Here is a 15756-nt window from a genome sequence, read left to right as displayed (position 1 = left end):
GGGCACTAAAATTCTGTTATGGGAGAAAAGTTGCCGATAACCCGGAAATTTCAAGTTTCACAAATGATGACGTAACATCAGTAAGCTGCAACTCGGTGGATCTCCGTCGTGGTAGCTTTTTGATATTACGTCACAATGTAACACCAGTTAGTGTCCAAACAACAAAATCCTTCATTTAACTTTAAAACGTCCGCAGACGTTAAATCGATGTAAAAACGAAGGATGTTATTGTCTGGTTGGCTTCATAGGATCACCGCATGTTAGTACGATACAAACCTTGGGGGGCAACTTGGAATTGCCAGTTGAGAGGAATACGTGAGAAAAATCCAACAAGACGTCAAAATGACGAAAATAAATGACTTTACAACGCAAGAACTAAAAATGGCGCCAGGTAAATCGTTAAACGAAACTATGCAGAAACCGACATTCCTCGTTTGTCGCTGTGCAAGCTGTGTACCTCGCGTCATAAACACGAAGTAGCCTCGGAATGGCAACACTGTGAGTTTGAACAAAACGTCATCGTTCGTTTTCAATTCACTGTTGATTTTAGATCTCAAAAATAATTATTCGAATGTTACAACAATAAACACTAGAACAAATTACTGCGCGCGTCTATTATGACGATGACATTATGTCAACGCCACATGACATTGTAGTGACGCACCGCCGACTCGATGGCCGTGGGCGCGATGCTTTGGATTGATTAAAAACAAAAACAGCTAAGTTTGTTTGTTTGTTAATGACGTCAGACACGGAAAACGAGTGGCTACACTATCCAATTATGACATCATAAGGCGAAACGGCGATGTTGCACGGATTGTTAAAAATTATGCAAAGCGCAGCGCGGATTGAAGTGGTGACGTTGTTTTGAGCAGACAGCTCAAAGTTAAACGTCTTCTCTCGTTTGCGAAAAGAAATCTTCGTGTTCTTCGTCATATCTTAATGTTGGTTATTAGGTTTTCGCAAGAGACTTCCTTGGGGGGCTGTGTGTGCAAGTACTAAGTGGTTTGTTGACGGAAGCAAATGTCGTCTTTGTTATAAAGTATTCCTGTTCTGGAATACAACAATCACCGCCATGCCACCTCATAATTATTAACATAGTCTCAAAGCAGAAGCCTGTCAGCAGATGGAACCTCATTTTCACATCGGTTCAAGATTTACGAGAAGCCCATACGAAAGTGAGCGTTCGATCAGCGGCGTCTATGAAGTCACACATCGATACGTGTGATCCACTGCAACGATCGAGTGTGCACACGGCAATATTTCGAGCTTGTTACGTCAAGGAAACGTCATAAAAGATCTGTTTAGTGACAATCCACCCAAGCCAGGCTGAGGCGGATACCTTTGATGACTGTCAAGAAGGCGGTTTGCTTTGTGTAACCAAGGTAGTTGGACGCGTTACAAATGTACTCGCCCTCGTCCTCAATGGTCACGTTTAGAAGGAGGAACATTTCGGGGTCCCAGACATCAATCCCGGATTGCTGGAGGACACAGACGTTGGATGATATGTACGGAAGCAAGGTTATGGAGTGCTGGGTTCGCCAACCAAGGAAACTAACTTAAACGGTTTAACTTGGAAATGATGCATGTGGGCAGGGCTGCGATTTTTGCCTTTTTCGGTGACGAGGTCACTCGACACGCGCCATCACTATTCGACAAACGCCGTGCCTTACGGAAAAAAAAACAAAACAAACGAAAAAAAAGGAAAATAAAAAGGAAAAAAACTGAGAGAGGACTAAACATCGTCAGGTCGAAGAACAATCGGGGGGGGGGACATCACGTGATGCAATAATAAGAGTGCTGACTTACGTAAACTTTCCTTCGCCAGGTAATTCAAAGCAACGTCTAAAAGCGACGCTTCACACGAGAAACTCCCAAGGCGTCAGCGCCGCCATTTTGAACACTGCGGGAGAATGCTTTGATCGAAGTTCTAACGCCTGGCATCAAATATTTCGCCACACACGTTTCGTGCTATTCGACACAACGGGTTTCTAACTTTCTTCGAAGTAGGCTACTTTTACTTGTCAACGTCTATGCAAGTTTGTATTCATGCCTGACTTATGCACTTGTTGTTCCAAGAATGGAGAATTTTTTTGCAATGTGAATGAAGAATAGTAGACAGATAAACACGGTTGCAACTCGACTTCCTTCCACTAAAAGGGTTTCTGTGATTACGTAATGGGCGATTTTGCACTTGCATTCACAAAAGCACACAACCCAGCTAGCAAAACCCGTCGTTTTTACATTGATTCAACGCCTGCAGACGTTGAATCAAAAAAACGAGAAGCGAAAAATATACTAGAGTAGTCACGACCGCACTGTTTGATTTGTTGTGATAAAATAATACCAAAAGTAGCGATACGCACGCTGTTACGTTAATTCACCTTAAATAACTCAGGGGGGGAAAGTAAGTTAATTTTGGGTTAACTTTAAAGTAAGTTAACAGCACAAATCGATTTAAATTTCCTGGAGGGTTATATTGCGTAGGCTACCCAGACAGCAAAAATCATCATTTTACATTGATTCAACGTCTACAGACGTGAAGTCAATGCAAAAATAACGAATTTTGACGCCTGCGTATCAATGCCCAAGAAGAAATTTACGTTTGTTTTACATTAATTCTACATCTAGCGACGTTGAATTATCATAAAATAACGTTAATTGTTCAACCAGGTACCGGTAACAAATTAATAGCTCACTGCGAGGTGATTGCCTCGATTTACGTTTACACTAACATAATTTCGGCACAATTGGGATACTGCGAGCAAACACGAGTCTGTTTGATAAAGAACTAGCTGTCAGAATCGGAATAATCACATGCTGTATCGGGGGATGAGGTTGTCGCGTCGTCACTAGAATACTTAAAGACGCAAAACTGCCCGTTCATAAACGCGCGATGCCATATGATCGGAATCATTACTTTACTGCCAAAGATCCATTTATCGAATTTCGTACTACTTTTTTAACTTGACCCCGTAGCTTTTCTAATTCCAATTTGTTTTCGTCATAAAATTCTTTACAAATTTTGCAAAATACCACGCTAACTTTTCCTTCTGTTTAATAATCTATAGCAGCTAAATTCTACTTACTAACTGTATCTTCTTTCACCATGATTTATATTCGCAACAACACCGGTAAACAATAAGCATTCGATGAAAAAATAACTTTTGCGTAACAATAAGCCGGTATTTACAAGGTTGCAAACTTTTTACAGTTCACAAGAGCATAGTCAGAGCATAAAATAGCTTGCGTGATGCTCTGGGCTACCGCCATGTGACACGCGATGAAGGAACGCATAAAATTTCGTTTGATTAAACATTAAAGCATACGGCAATTGCCGCCGTAATCCAAGGTTTGTTGATTTGGCGATGGCAATGTTTTTGCCGTCGTAGATGCAAGCTAATTTCGAGGGCTGTATACATGTTTGGTAGGTAGGCTACGTAACTTAGCGCTTGATACTCCTTTGCAATCACTCAACCAGCGTGCGATTAAAAACTTAAGTAAGTGACTCTGATACCACACAACTTGTGCGGTAACTCGCGGCCAAACGCTTATAATCTGACTTTTGTGACGTCATATTACTATTCGACAAACAAACGCAGAATTTTTGGTCGTTCGACAAGAAAGAAAAAATCGCAGCCCTGCATGTGGGGAACCAAAACGAAAACCTGTGAAGCTTCATGTTGTCGCATGGGAACCACAGGGATAAGAAGACGCAAAAATATTAAAAAAAACTTTCAACTTTAAGCCTTAGCAAAATTATTTGAAAATAAACGTTTTTATTGATTGCCGAGATAAAGTTAATGGCTTAATAAATTTGGTAGAAAATGTCAAGCAGAGCAAAATATTTCAATGAAAATTCGTTCATTTGTTCATTGTTCCAAATTCAACATTATGCTAAAATACTGGAATAAAATAATAAAGAAAATAGCATAATATCACAAACCAAATAGAATATTTCAAATAACAGTAACATTGGCAACACAGTGATGTAATAAGCTTCGTACTTCAGCGATGAGCCAGTGAGCAGGGACGTGTGCGAGTGCAAGCAGCCAACACGCGCGACCTTCGCTTTTAAAATTCTTTGTTGCCAAAATCACTGAAGTATGAGTCTTAGTAAGAAAGCTTCCAAGGTTTTTCGTCGAAACAACGTCGGGTGGCGTTATATCCACGTAAAACAATAGAGTTTCCCCAAAACGTGCCATGAACACCAAAACAAAAATCATGGATTTTTGTGCAGTTAGTAGCATGAGTGATGACGTAGTTAGTTGCAAGTATGACGCACAATAGCTTCAATGACGTTGCAATTGGGGAGGGGGCTAATCGTCATCGTGGTGTCAATCAAACTGAGAAGGATTCCTTCTGCATTGTTGACGTTGAAACAACATAAAGCAGCAAATCTTAATGACATGAAGATGAATAGGCGAGTGGCATGCATTTGGTAACTTACAAGCAATAAGTCAATGGCATCAACGTTAATTTAACGTTGTGTGACGGTATAGGATCATTATGGAAACGTTTGCGTTGGAATAAGCTAATAGGATAAGGTTGCACCTGCAGAGGTGAAACGGGGTAAAGTTGGGGGGTCGGTTGGGTTGCTATCGAAGCTGGATCAGGGGGTTGTTAGCAATCGGGGTCAATAAAATCAATTTGGGAAACGATGCTTACACTGGGAGTGATTGTCCAGGTCAACAACATGAATCGACGTGGAAGTTTAAAAAGTTTAGGACATCACTCAACGATGATGCCGCATGCGATGGTGCAGAGAGCGATTAGGAGGGTTGGAGGGAGAAGTGTTGAGAAGGCTCTAACATCGTTTCAACATTACCACTTGATGAAACAATGTAAGAACCATAACACCGGTTACTGGCGGCGACAGGGGAGCCTTGTTCGTGGGCGACACCAACCGCACGAGCAAGGCGGAAGTTCTAAGCGATGACGAACAGTTGATAATGAAGCAGCAGCGCATGTGGCGCCACCTCTCGGCGTCAGTGACGTCACAATGCAGTAACAGTCACCGAAGTCTTGAAGCGCACGAACATGCAATACCGGGTTGTTATGGATGAGGGGAGCGTGCGGCGATAGCAGCGGGAGGGGAAGTCAGGGAAGATGAGAGAATTTTATAAAAATTTCACCTTCGTGAGCGATGAGAATGTTTTGCAAACCGCAGTTTAACCGTCGTTCAACTTGGAATGACTATGCTGGTTGGCTTTATATAAACAAATATAAAAAGCCTGCAATATGATGTCAAAAAATGTGATTGTAATGTCACTAGCCAGATACCTTACTGAGATCAGGATCTTTTCCCTGAAATTGCCAAAGTTTTCGTGAGAAATTAAATTCTTTTGTACATTTCTTCCGGCACAGCAACAAAATGGGAGAGTTATGGAATTTAGTCGAGACTTTATATGATTTTCAAACCAATTACAATTCCTTTTGCTATTACCTTCATGATGAAAATGTCGTCTGGATTGGAGGTATTTATCTTAAGCCACTGAACATGAGGGTGAGTGTCACTGAACACTTTGCATCGAAACTTGACCTCGGCACCGACACTGACGGTCTGGTTTTTCAACAGGCCTTCTTGTAATATCGGCTTAGCGGCCGATCGTTCTGAAGATCAAAGACACCAAAACATCACCGTCACAGCCAGCAAGAGTTATGCAAGAATAAGTGAACAAACAGAAATAGACTGAATGTGTTAATACATAAAGGAAAGAAAGCAAAATAAAAACGGTGTTAATCATGAAGGAATGATGTTAAACAATGACAACACAAGTTAATAATAATGATTATTATTAGTATCACCACAGGCAAGCCACAGCAAGACGACATCAAGATTGCGACGGCATTATGTGGAAAGTCTCTCTCCACTCATTTCTGGTTCAGAAAAGTCACCATCGCAATCGTAAGAGAGCAGCAGCCATGACGTGCAGAGTGCGATCAATACCTTAAGGATTTTCACGTAAGGACTTTTGGTTTCAGGGTCAAATTTGCTGCCGTTTATTTCTATTTTCTTGAGCCACTGCATGTGAGGATGAGGATCACTGTAGACCTTGCAGATAAACTCAACATCGTCTCCAACGTAGGCAGTCTTATTGGCGGGCAAGCCAAATTGAAGAATGGGGCGATGTGCTGAGCGTTCTGTGCCGGCGTGCCATGGTTAGTATTAACAAGGCAACTGGTAAACTGTCAGATAAACTCAGCAAAAACAAACAATACGATAATTCTACCACGGACCACGGTCAAAAGAGGAGATTGCTGCGCTGGCACCAGTGAAGGCGACAGAGTGGTCCAAGGCGACAGTTCACGGAAAATTTCAGATGTTACATTGCGTTTAATCAACGTTTCCACAGCAATGCTTTAACAGCCATTATCAGGACTTGAGCCTGATGATGACAGTGAGCTTCACATGATCGTCCAGTATGGTTGCCCGAACCATCCCAGCGCCACCACTGATGCAATGCAACGCTGGTTCAACCATGGCCGTGAGTGGATGGGCCACGTGCAAGGTACCCATGGGCCATGCCTGACCAATGAAGTGAAGTTGCAAACAAAATCAACCGCTTCACGTTGATTTGGCATTTTATGATGTTGAATAAATGGAAAAACCGAATGCAATGAGATCAATCTTCACGACACTCGATGAGAACAGGTCTGATCCCCACTGGATCACATGGAATCACTTATAACGACAAATGCTATGAACACGTCCCACCACTCAGGTTCGTCTTCATCAGACAGTGTGGCATGCATCTTGATGTGAACACACTCACAGATTGAAATATCAACCATAGGAGGGGAACTGATGCAAACTGTGAGCCACCTAGACCGAAGGTAAGCTGCGTAATCTACAATAACTTCAGTCGCTTTCACGTCGACATGACGGCTGATGACGTCATGTCGATGCGAAAGCGCCAACATTTCACTACGTCACACACGCTCTACCACGCAATCACTACACATCAACTCAACATGAAGTGAAGGCATTCAGTGCTTCACTGCCAATCAAAACGCAAGATCCATTGTGACCGTTGTGACGTCATAAGGCCACGGCGATCCAGTGAAACTTCCTTGCAAAAAACAAACAGTTCAACATCAAACTACATCGATACAACGTCTTTTAACACAAACTTTTCAAAGCGCGTTGGAGATCGCTAATGGCATACACGAGTGTGACGTCAGCAGGTCGGACAATCAGCACAAAGCGATCAAAAGGCCGTGAACAAGCCGCAGTGCAATTATATCAATCAAACCCATCAGGAAGTAGCAACAAGTTACCTCATTAAGGAGTCTACTTACAGAGTAACTCACTATAACACCATCACCAACAATGGAAGTTAATCACCTATATCAGGTTTTATTTGCAAAGCCTTTCACCCGTCAACACAAGAAATGACTTTACTAAATGGGTTTTGTTAGTTGACAAGTAAAAATAGAAATTTGTTCTGTAATGGATGAAACCGAACACCGCTCGCGCGCGCGGTAGAGCGTAATAAACAACACGAGGTGTCTTGTCACTAATTAGCTTGTTCACTGCAACATCTCTCTGTATTTTGCTTCATTTGCTAGACAGACCAGTCTGCGCAAGATGCAGCTTCTGAACATCTCAGTCATGTCCGATTGATGAAACGTTGGACCATTTGGACGTAAATACAAATCATTCCTCACAAGAAATTCGTAATATCTCGTGATAACTCACAAGAGCTTGTGGTGACATCACCATCCAAGTACACGGACGAGCGATGTTATCCAGCTCCACATAGTTCTATTCAATAATACCGAAGCCAACCAACACGCAAAACAACACATGTTCAGTTACACCAAACGTGGAAAACATGAGCTGTGAATAAACTGTCTGCTGCAACCGAAACTCTTGAAGACATAGTAGCGGCAACTCAACAAGCGAATGACCACTCCATCCCAACCAGTACGTCAGTCATGTGAACTGAGACAGCAACGAAGCTGCATCGCTCGTGCCCACTGCCCAGTGAACCGGGGAGTGGCGGAAACGTTAAGAATTCGTCATAACCGGTTCGTCATCTCAACCAGGGTCACATCAGAATGACCAAGCCGCGATTGAATTCAGTGGCTGATACGAGAAGCTATCTGTCATAATAATGAGAAGACGCGAGGCATCCACAAAACGTTGTTATTCAGTTCCCGTGTGTTACTCCAGCCAGCAAATCAGTTCTTTTTCCAATCTAAGCACTTGCTGAATGATGGTCGAAAAACCCCGGTGGTCGTGACTACACGCGCTCAACGGCGAGAGATGCCACTGATTTGCCAAAGGAAACAATTGTGCGCGTGCGGATCTACAAGTCAGCCGAGGAATGCCGGGTTAGTCCAAGACGCTCGTGATAACAGAAATAGCAAGATATTGGCGGGAGGAGGATGACGATGAGTGAAGCGCGAAAGCAATCGCGTTGAAAGAGCGACCTGTCGTCATGTCCGGTGCTTAGTGTCGAGTTGCTTGTAATAAACAATGATAGACATCTATGACGAATTGGTGTGTGGATAATATCGGGCAAAAAGCCAGCTAAGCCACAGCGATTGTAAAGAAAGACCTTGAATAAGTTTACATTGGTTCAACGTCCCACAGCGTTAATCAATCAACACACGACGTGAAGCGTTGAGCGATGGGAAGCGAAAGAACTTCGGGTGGCACCGTTTTCGTTGAACCACTTAATTGTTAAAATAACAAACCAGCAACGGGTCGTTGTGCAAGCTGCAATTCGAAGGCGATGGATGCAAGCAGACAATGCACATCGCGACAACGCCCGACTGATTGTGACGTCTGACTGATGCTCGTGGTGCGCGAGGTTAGAAAGATCTCCAGAACGAAAGCAAATATAGAAAGATGGCCACTTTACTTTTTGTATAAAGACAGCAAGAAATTTAAACAAAATCAAAACTCGTTTGTAAACATTCTGTTGTATGAAACACATTTCGGTGACATTCTATCATCTTGAAGCACAATTTGGATTGTAGAAGTTACACAACAGAAGTGCATTGATATCAAAGATGTTGTGATGAAGATATCAATGCAATTCCAAACTATCGGGATCAAATCTCCAAAAAAGGCTTTCTTAGTTCGAGGATAAAAATATCACAATAGCAAACGCCATAAAAAGACCTCTCATCGACGAACCATGAAATGCTTCCCACCTCTGTCTTCTACTGCCAACCACCGCCGTGAAAGATGCGAAATATGATGTTTGCATCGGTATTCACGTCAGCAGGATGGGGTTCGGTGTTCAGGAAAGATTTCAAAAGATGCATCAGTGGATGAATCATACAACCTCGTAGTTTTACATCGATTCAACGTCTGCCCAACCAATCAGATTGATCGAAACAAAATATTTCAGAGTTTTAAAACCTTTCAACGAAACTTGTTCTTGTCATTTCCCCCAAAACATTTTCGTTTTGACGTCTCTGCAATCTGCATACCACTTGATCTGCATCTGCTTCGTCAGGAATTTCCAATCCCAGTGGGATAGCGAACATATTAGGAACACAAGTTCGATGACAACCTTGATTGACAGTTGGTCGTATTCACAACTTTGAATGACAGCTAGTCGTACTTACAGCCTTGATTGACAGCTAGTCGTATTTACAACCTTGATTGACAGCTAGTCGTATCCATCCACGGAAGTTGAACGAGCATTTATGCAGCTGGTGGGAAGACAGTGACGAAACAGAAACAATCTTGTCTGCTCAAATATCTTTGGGGCAAGAAAGTGATCAACAATGACTTGTTGTCATGACGACCAATGATTTCATTGGGAAACGAAACAACCGTCGTCAATCACGGCCGGGGTGAAAGGTCATCGCAAGGAAGCGATATCGATCTCAACAGGAAACAATTGTTTGAGCGATTTTACAGATCGGCACGATTTCCGGACACAATATAATTTTATGTTGATACAACGTCACGCAACGGTCGCTTCACATCAGATTAATGACAAATTGATCGGCTGCCACTGTCAACCAGGATTGGAGCCAAGGAATGTACAAATTGCCAACTATCGCTGTTGGCGTCATCTTTGAAGGCTACAGGTTCAGTCGCAATGTACAGCCTCACTTTGTGTCACGCCACTTTTTTACATTGATTCAACGTCTGCAGACGTTGAATCAATGTAAAATGACGGATTTTGCTGTCTGGGTTGCTATGCCAGTGGAAAGAGCAAGCACCAAACGGAACAAATTGAAACAACGTGTTTTGACGTTGATGCAACGCCTTTGAAAAGTTTCATTGCAGTCATGCAAACACAAGAGGCTTGTGCCAGCTGGATGAAGGTGAAGAGTTACAAGAAAGATGGTGGTTGCAAGACATTCTCTTGAAACAATAAACAAATTTTGAGAGTGCCAAGAATTGCAAGGAAACGGACCTTAAATAAACAAGCAACTGTCAAACACGATGATTATGCGAGTGGCGAAATGGAGGATATAATTTTAACAAGTGTCCGGCTGTCTGTCCGAGTCAAAACGATGTTGCAATCATACAAAACGAATCGATTCAGCAAACAGCCATAAAATTCCGGAATGAATGTGATTGTGTAAAAGAAAATTGATTGGCACAAAGCGATCCACCTCCCTAGGTCTGGGTGAGAATCCTCTGTTATTGCCTCAGTCACCAACTCACCACACAGGCATGCCGACTAAAATCGCTAGCGAAAACAAAAGTATTTATACAGGTAAGGGGTGCTCTGAAGGAGTCCGGAATGGCCCGTTTCGGCGAGTCCGATTCGGCGAGTCCGATTCGACTAGTCCGATTCGGCGAGTTCCCTATTCGGCGAGAGCCCTTTTCGGCGAGTGCCCTATTCGGCGAGTTTTTGAAATTTTTAAAAGGAAATTATCGGGTACCGTAGCCTAATTGCAAATGCCGTTTTTACATCGTTTTAACGTCGCTAAACGTTGAAATCGTGCAGAAAGGAATAAAAATAAAATGTTTGAACTATTAAATTAAAATTCGTCATGTCAGTTCAGTTGTTTTTATTTCTGACCATCATATGAAAAACAATACACGTCAACATAGCAAAGGTAGAAGCGACAATTCACGTCAACATAGCAAAGGTGTAGAAAAAAATAGAAGCGACAAAACGCGAACGTTAAAACGTGCTTGTGACCGAAGTAAGTTATTGAGTTGAAAGAAATTTGGCAAGGTTGCATCACCTTAAAAAAAATTTAAGATATGAAGGAAAAATAAAACAAAGAAAATGTTACAAAAAAAATAATGTTTATGTCTATAAGTTAGTACTTTTGAATAGTTAAAATCATAGGCGCCTAACTATTTTTTTGGCCGTGGGGGCGAAAGCGTGTTTCATCAGCAGCAACGTAAATTCAGCGAAATGTCACGCAGATGGATGACGTAATTATGTCGTCACACTAGGATTGCTTTTATTGCCACACTCGGAGTTATCGCTACGTTCGACCTACCGTTAATTATTATAAACAAAGCTCGACCAAAACACATGCTATGCGTCTGCGTTGGCTAGCGGTTGATGGACTGCGACTCTTTAAGCTAAGCGCAACATAAAGTTTAGCAACGAACTAGATTTATTAGCATGAAACAAGAGACGAAGAGGTTTACTAAAAGGTATACTGTAAATGGAATGAAAATACTAACTTGATCATATGCTTGAAAATATACCTGTTGAAAGCAAAATCATTCATGTTTATATCAATTCAACAGCACGTCACCTTTAATAAATTTAAAAGTTGCTGACATCCGTAAACAGCCCTTGAAAAATAGTTACAGAGAGACGTTTGATTAAGTTTTCGACTTGACATTGCTCCCTTTTCACTACAATATCGCAACTTATGGCTGACCAGCTTTCAAGTTCCAATTCGCTGTGATACGCCCGTTTTCGTGTTGCAGATGAAACAAAAGATGCGCATATTCCCCGCCTTTGATGGGGTTTCCATGGCAACGGACGTGTGTGCGCCATGCAGTTTGCGCGAGTCCGTTGTTGTGTTGATTATGCCGCTTGTGCGACTGTGGGCAGTGCGGTTTGTACCAGCCCTTGTTACGTTGGTTAGTAGTAACCTCGGGCCGAGACTTCAAGTTCATTTTCACAGCAACCGATTCACTGCCGCGACAATTCTCTGCAGAGGTTTCGACTTTCGAAAGCGACATCGAGTCTGTTTGCAAGCGCATTAAGTTAAACGCACGCTGCGTCAACGTAGCAAATTATGTTGTTTTTGGGTGCATTCAACATCTGATGACATTGAATCGACGCAAAATGGTAGATTTTTGCTATGTCACAGGCAGCAAAATCAATCATTTACAGAAGCCCTACGATACGTTGCATTTTTAATATAATGTATTCAGACGTTGAATCAATGTACAAATGAAATGTTATGCTAAATGGGTTCTTGGAACAAATCGTAGGGCTTCTGTGAATGTTTCTCAGTTTCAAAGTATCCTAGTCAGCAAAAGCTCCCTTTTCTACACGATTTCAACGTTTAGCGACGTTAACACGATAGGCCACACATTTGTTTAGCCTTTTCATTCTGTTACTACAATGTAAAAATGAACTGTGTTCTTGGAACAATTTTTTGCTGGTCGGGATAACTAGGCTACGGTACCCGATAATTTCCTTTCAATCCAAGTTGTAGGCCACACATTTGTTGGTCCAAACTAATCATTTTAACTATTCAAAAGTACTAACTTATAGACATAAACATGATCTATTTTATTTTTTTTTTGTAACATTTTCTTTGTTTTATTTTTCCTTCATATCTTAAATTTTTCTGAAAGTGTTGCGACCGTGCCAAATTTCTTTCAACTCAATAACTTACTTCGGTTACAAGCACGTTTTAACGTTCGCGTTTTGTCGCTTCTACCTTTTTCTACACCTTTGCTATGTTGACGTATTGTTTTTGATATCATGATCAGAAAGAAAAACAACTGAACTGACATGACGAATTCAAGCACGTTTTAACGTTCGCGTTTTGTCGCTTCTACCTTTGCTATGTTGACGTGTATTGTTTTTCATATGATGGTCAGAAATAAAAAAACTGAACTGACATGACGAATTTTAATTTAATAGTTCAAACATTTTATTTTTATTTCTTTCTGCACGATTTCAACGTTTAGCGACGTTAAAACGATGTAAAAACGGCAATTATAATTAGGCTACGGTACCCGATAATTTCCTTTCAAAAATTTCAAAACTTTGCCGAATAGGGCACTCGCCGAAAAGGGCACTCGCCGAAAAGGGCACTCGCCGAAAAGGGCTCTCGCCGAATAGGGAACTCGCCGAATCGGACTAGTCGAATCGGACTCGCCGAATCGGACTCGCCGAATAGTAGCAGACCCGAAGGAGTCAGACAGCTATAAACTAACACTGCCAAGCTTCAAAACAACATTATGGTTCGCTGGTGGCTTCTCAGCTCGACAGAACCGCATTTTTGCGTTGATAACCCCCTCCCAGACGAGAGGTGGCCACTTCCTTTCGCAAACCACAAAGCCATAAAGTACCCAATCCTGAACAGCCACAACAGCAGATGCCATGATAAACAGCACCACACAAAACGATAGTGATCAAGCGATTCTGAAGAGACAGAAATGTTGCATTGTTGGTCTAAAGCAGAGGTGACGAACCTGCGGCCCGCGGGCCGCATGCGGCCCGTCAAAGAATTTTGTGCGGCCCGCAAACAATTTGACAATCGCTCATGCATTAAAGACAAAAGACATCTCAAAGCTGTTTTATGCCTGCACTGGTACACCTTTCCTTTGCTATTTTCTTGTCCTAAAGTCCAGTGGTTCCCAACCGGGGAGAATTCCCCACTAGGGCGGAATTTTGCAATTTTCAGGGGGAGTTTGGTTTTAGGATTGTAAACCTTTCAAGCCTAGTAAGTTGGCCTTGATTAGAGCGTTAAGGAGGAAATTATTACTAGATTAACTCCCGATTATTTAAGCAACTGTGCACTGACAATCTGACATGGATGCAATCCATGGCTTACGTAATAAGTAAGCCGTCATGCAATCCATCAAGTAGGCCTACTTCTGTTTCATGCAAATACTAGATGGCTTTTAAGAGGAAACGTAACCAAACGAGTGTTTGAGCTCATAGACGAGCTTAAATTATTTTTTGACTTTTAAATAAAATTGGAATTTGTTTCATTGCTGAATGATGACAGATGGATTAGATTCTTTGCTTATAGGGTTGATATGTTTGGTCCATTGAATAAACTAAATCTGAAAATGCAAGGAAAAAACACCAATATACGGTATATATTTAATTGCCATCTCTGTTTAAAGCAGATTGCTCATCAACATGGGTTATCTGTATCAATGAGCCATTGACATATTGATACAATGGAAATTTACAAACTGTGGGCTACTGCTTCCATGATGGTTCAAGGAAGGTTAGAAGAGAGTGATTGATTTATGTCATCGTCATTTGGAGATTGTCTTAAGGTAGGCTAGTAGAAGGCTCTGCTGTCTTCTTCGCGAGGGGAGTTCGTTTAGTCTGGCCTCTACATTTCGATCAGCCTGGTTTGGGTGGTCCTTCCAGGAGTAGATACCAGTACCGTTCAGCACTTAAAGATGTTTTTGGAAGCTTTTACCAGCAAGCTTGATAATAATTGAAAGAGAAAAGTTAGAATGAACAATTGAACATGTTTCCATGTTGAAAGAATTATCATTGGTGCTGGTTGTTGATGGCAAAGAACAAGTTCTTCCAGAGTTGGAAAAAGAATTGATTTTGCAACATCTCACAGCATTAGAATTAGAACTGGAATTCATTCGATATTTTCCTAAAATTTATGACGATGAGCTTGATTTAATACAAAGTTCATTCACATTGTTGATGGAAAAACTTCCCGATAAATTGCAGGATGAATTTTTAGAATTCAAAACGGATTCTTGCGCAAGAGACTTATTCAGAAAGATATCAATCACTGGATTTTGGCCATTGATGTGTAATTCCTATCCCAAACTGGCAGAGAAAGCTACTCGAAGTATCTTTCCGTTTGCTTCCACTTATCTATGCGAATCAGGTTTTTCAACTCTTGCAAATGAAAACAAAACAAAGAAACAGATTAGACGTGGAGAATGACAATCGTTGTGCTCTTTCTAATACTCTTCCACGACATTCATGAGTTATCGAAAAAAAATCACAAGATTCACACAGACTGTTAAATGCATTGACTCTTAGAATTTTGAATGCCTATTCTTTGAATAAAATACTTTTCAGCTATGTTCTTCTTTAATTAAATTATTTTAGTTTGAAAAGGAATATTACCAGCTAAAAAGCTTATTACTACTGAAAGTTTAGTTTATCTTCCAAAACTTAGATTAAAATATTAATGTAAACGAGTTTTTAACAAACTAAATTAATAGGGGGGGGGATTTAGATTTGAATATCGACTAAAAGGGTCCACCGGATAACAAAGGTTGGCAACCACTGCCCTAAACACTAACTTTCAGGGTTTAAAGTTAGAAAATAGGAAAGCTATAAGTGAAGGTGTGAAAACACTATTCACCAATTTTGGTCGATACCAATCTATGACGTCATGGAATTTTGACAATTAAAAAGTGGTGTGGCCCGATAACTCATGTGTAATTGACAAAGTGGCCCGCGACAGCAAAAAGGTTCGTCACCCCTGGTCTAAAGAGAACTTGGCTGAAGACAGGCAACAAATTCTACCTTTGTGACGTCATCGCGCAGTAAAGTCGCTCTTCTGCCACAAAAAGTTACAACGTCGGCCGCCGTTTGCTTTGATGAACCATGTGAGTCGATTGTC

The 15756-nt window shown here is 41.4% G+C and overlaps 1 protein-coding gene across 6 annotated transcripts in view; it reads right to left on the bottom strand.

Annotated features, from left to right (window-relative positions):
* The window catches only part of LOC145778069 (fibroblast growth factor receptor-like), a 33760-nt gene that overhangs the window by 7708 nt on the left and 10296 nt on the right, over nucleotides 1-15756 (bottom strand). For 3 of the 6 annotated variants that reach the window (XM_082589474.1, XM_082589479.1, XM_082589478.1), the window contains one exon: nucleotides 5951-6144. In XM_082589474.1, coding sequence (XP_082445600.1) covers nucleotides 5951-6144 — 194 coding nt within the window. Of the gene's footprint in view, nucleotides 1-1342; nucleotides 1482-5283; nucleotides 5308-5446; nucleotides 5614-5950; nucleotides 6145-15756 lie in introns of all 6 variants that reach the window. The other 3 variants (XM_082589476.1, XM_082589475.1, XM_082589477.1) reach the window with 3 other exon arrangements.

This window comes from Aplidium turbinatum, chromosome 10 (genome assembly GCF_918807975.1).
Source record: "Aplidium turbinatum chromosome 10, kaAplTurb1.1, whole genome shotgun sequence".
NCBI classification, from domain to species: domain Eukaryota; kingdom Metazoa; phylum Chordata; class Ascidiacea; order Aplousobranchia; family Polyclinidae; genus Aplidium; species Aplidium turbinatum.
This window is presented reverse-complemented; position numbering and strand designations above follow the sequence as displayed.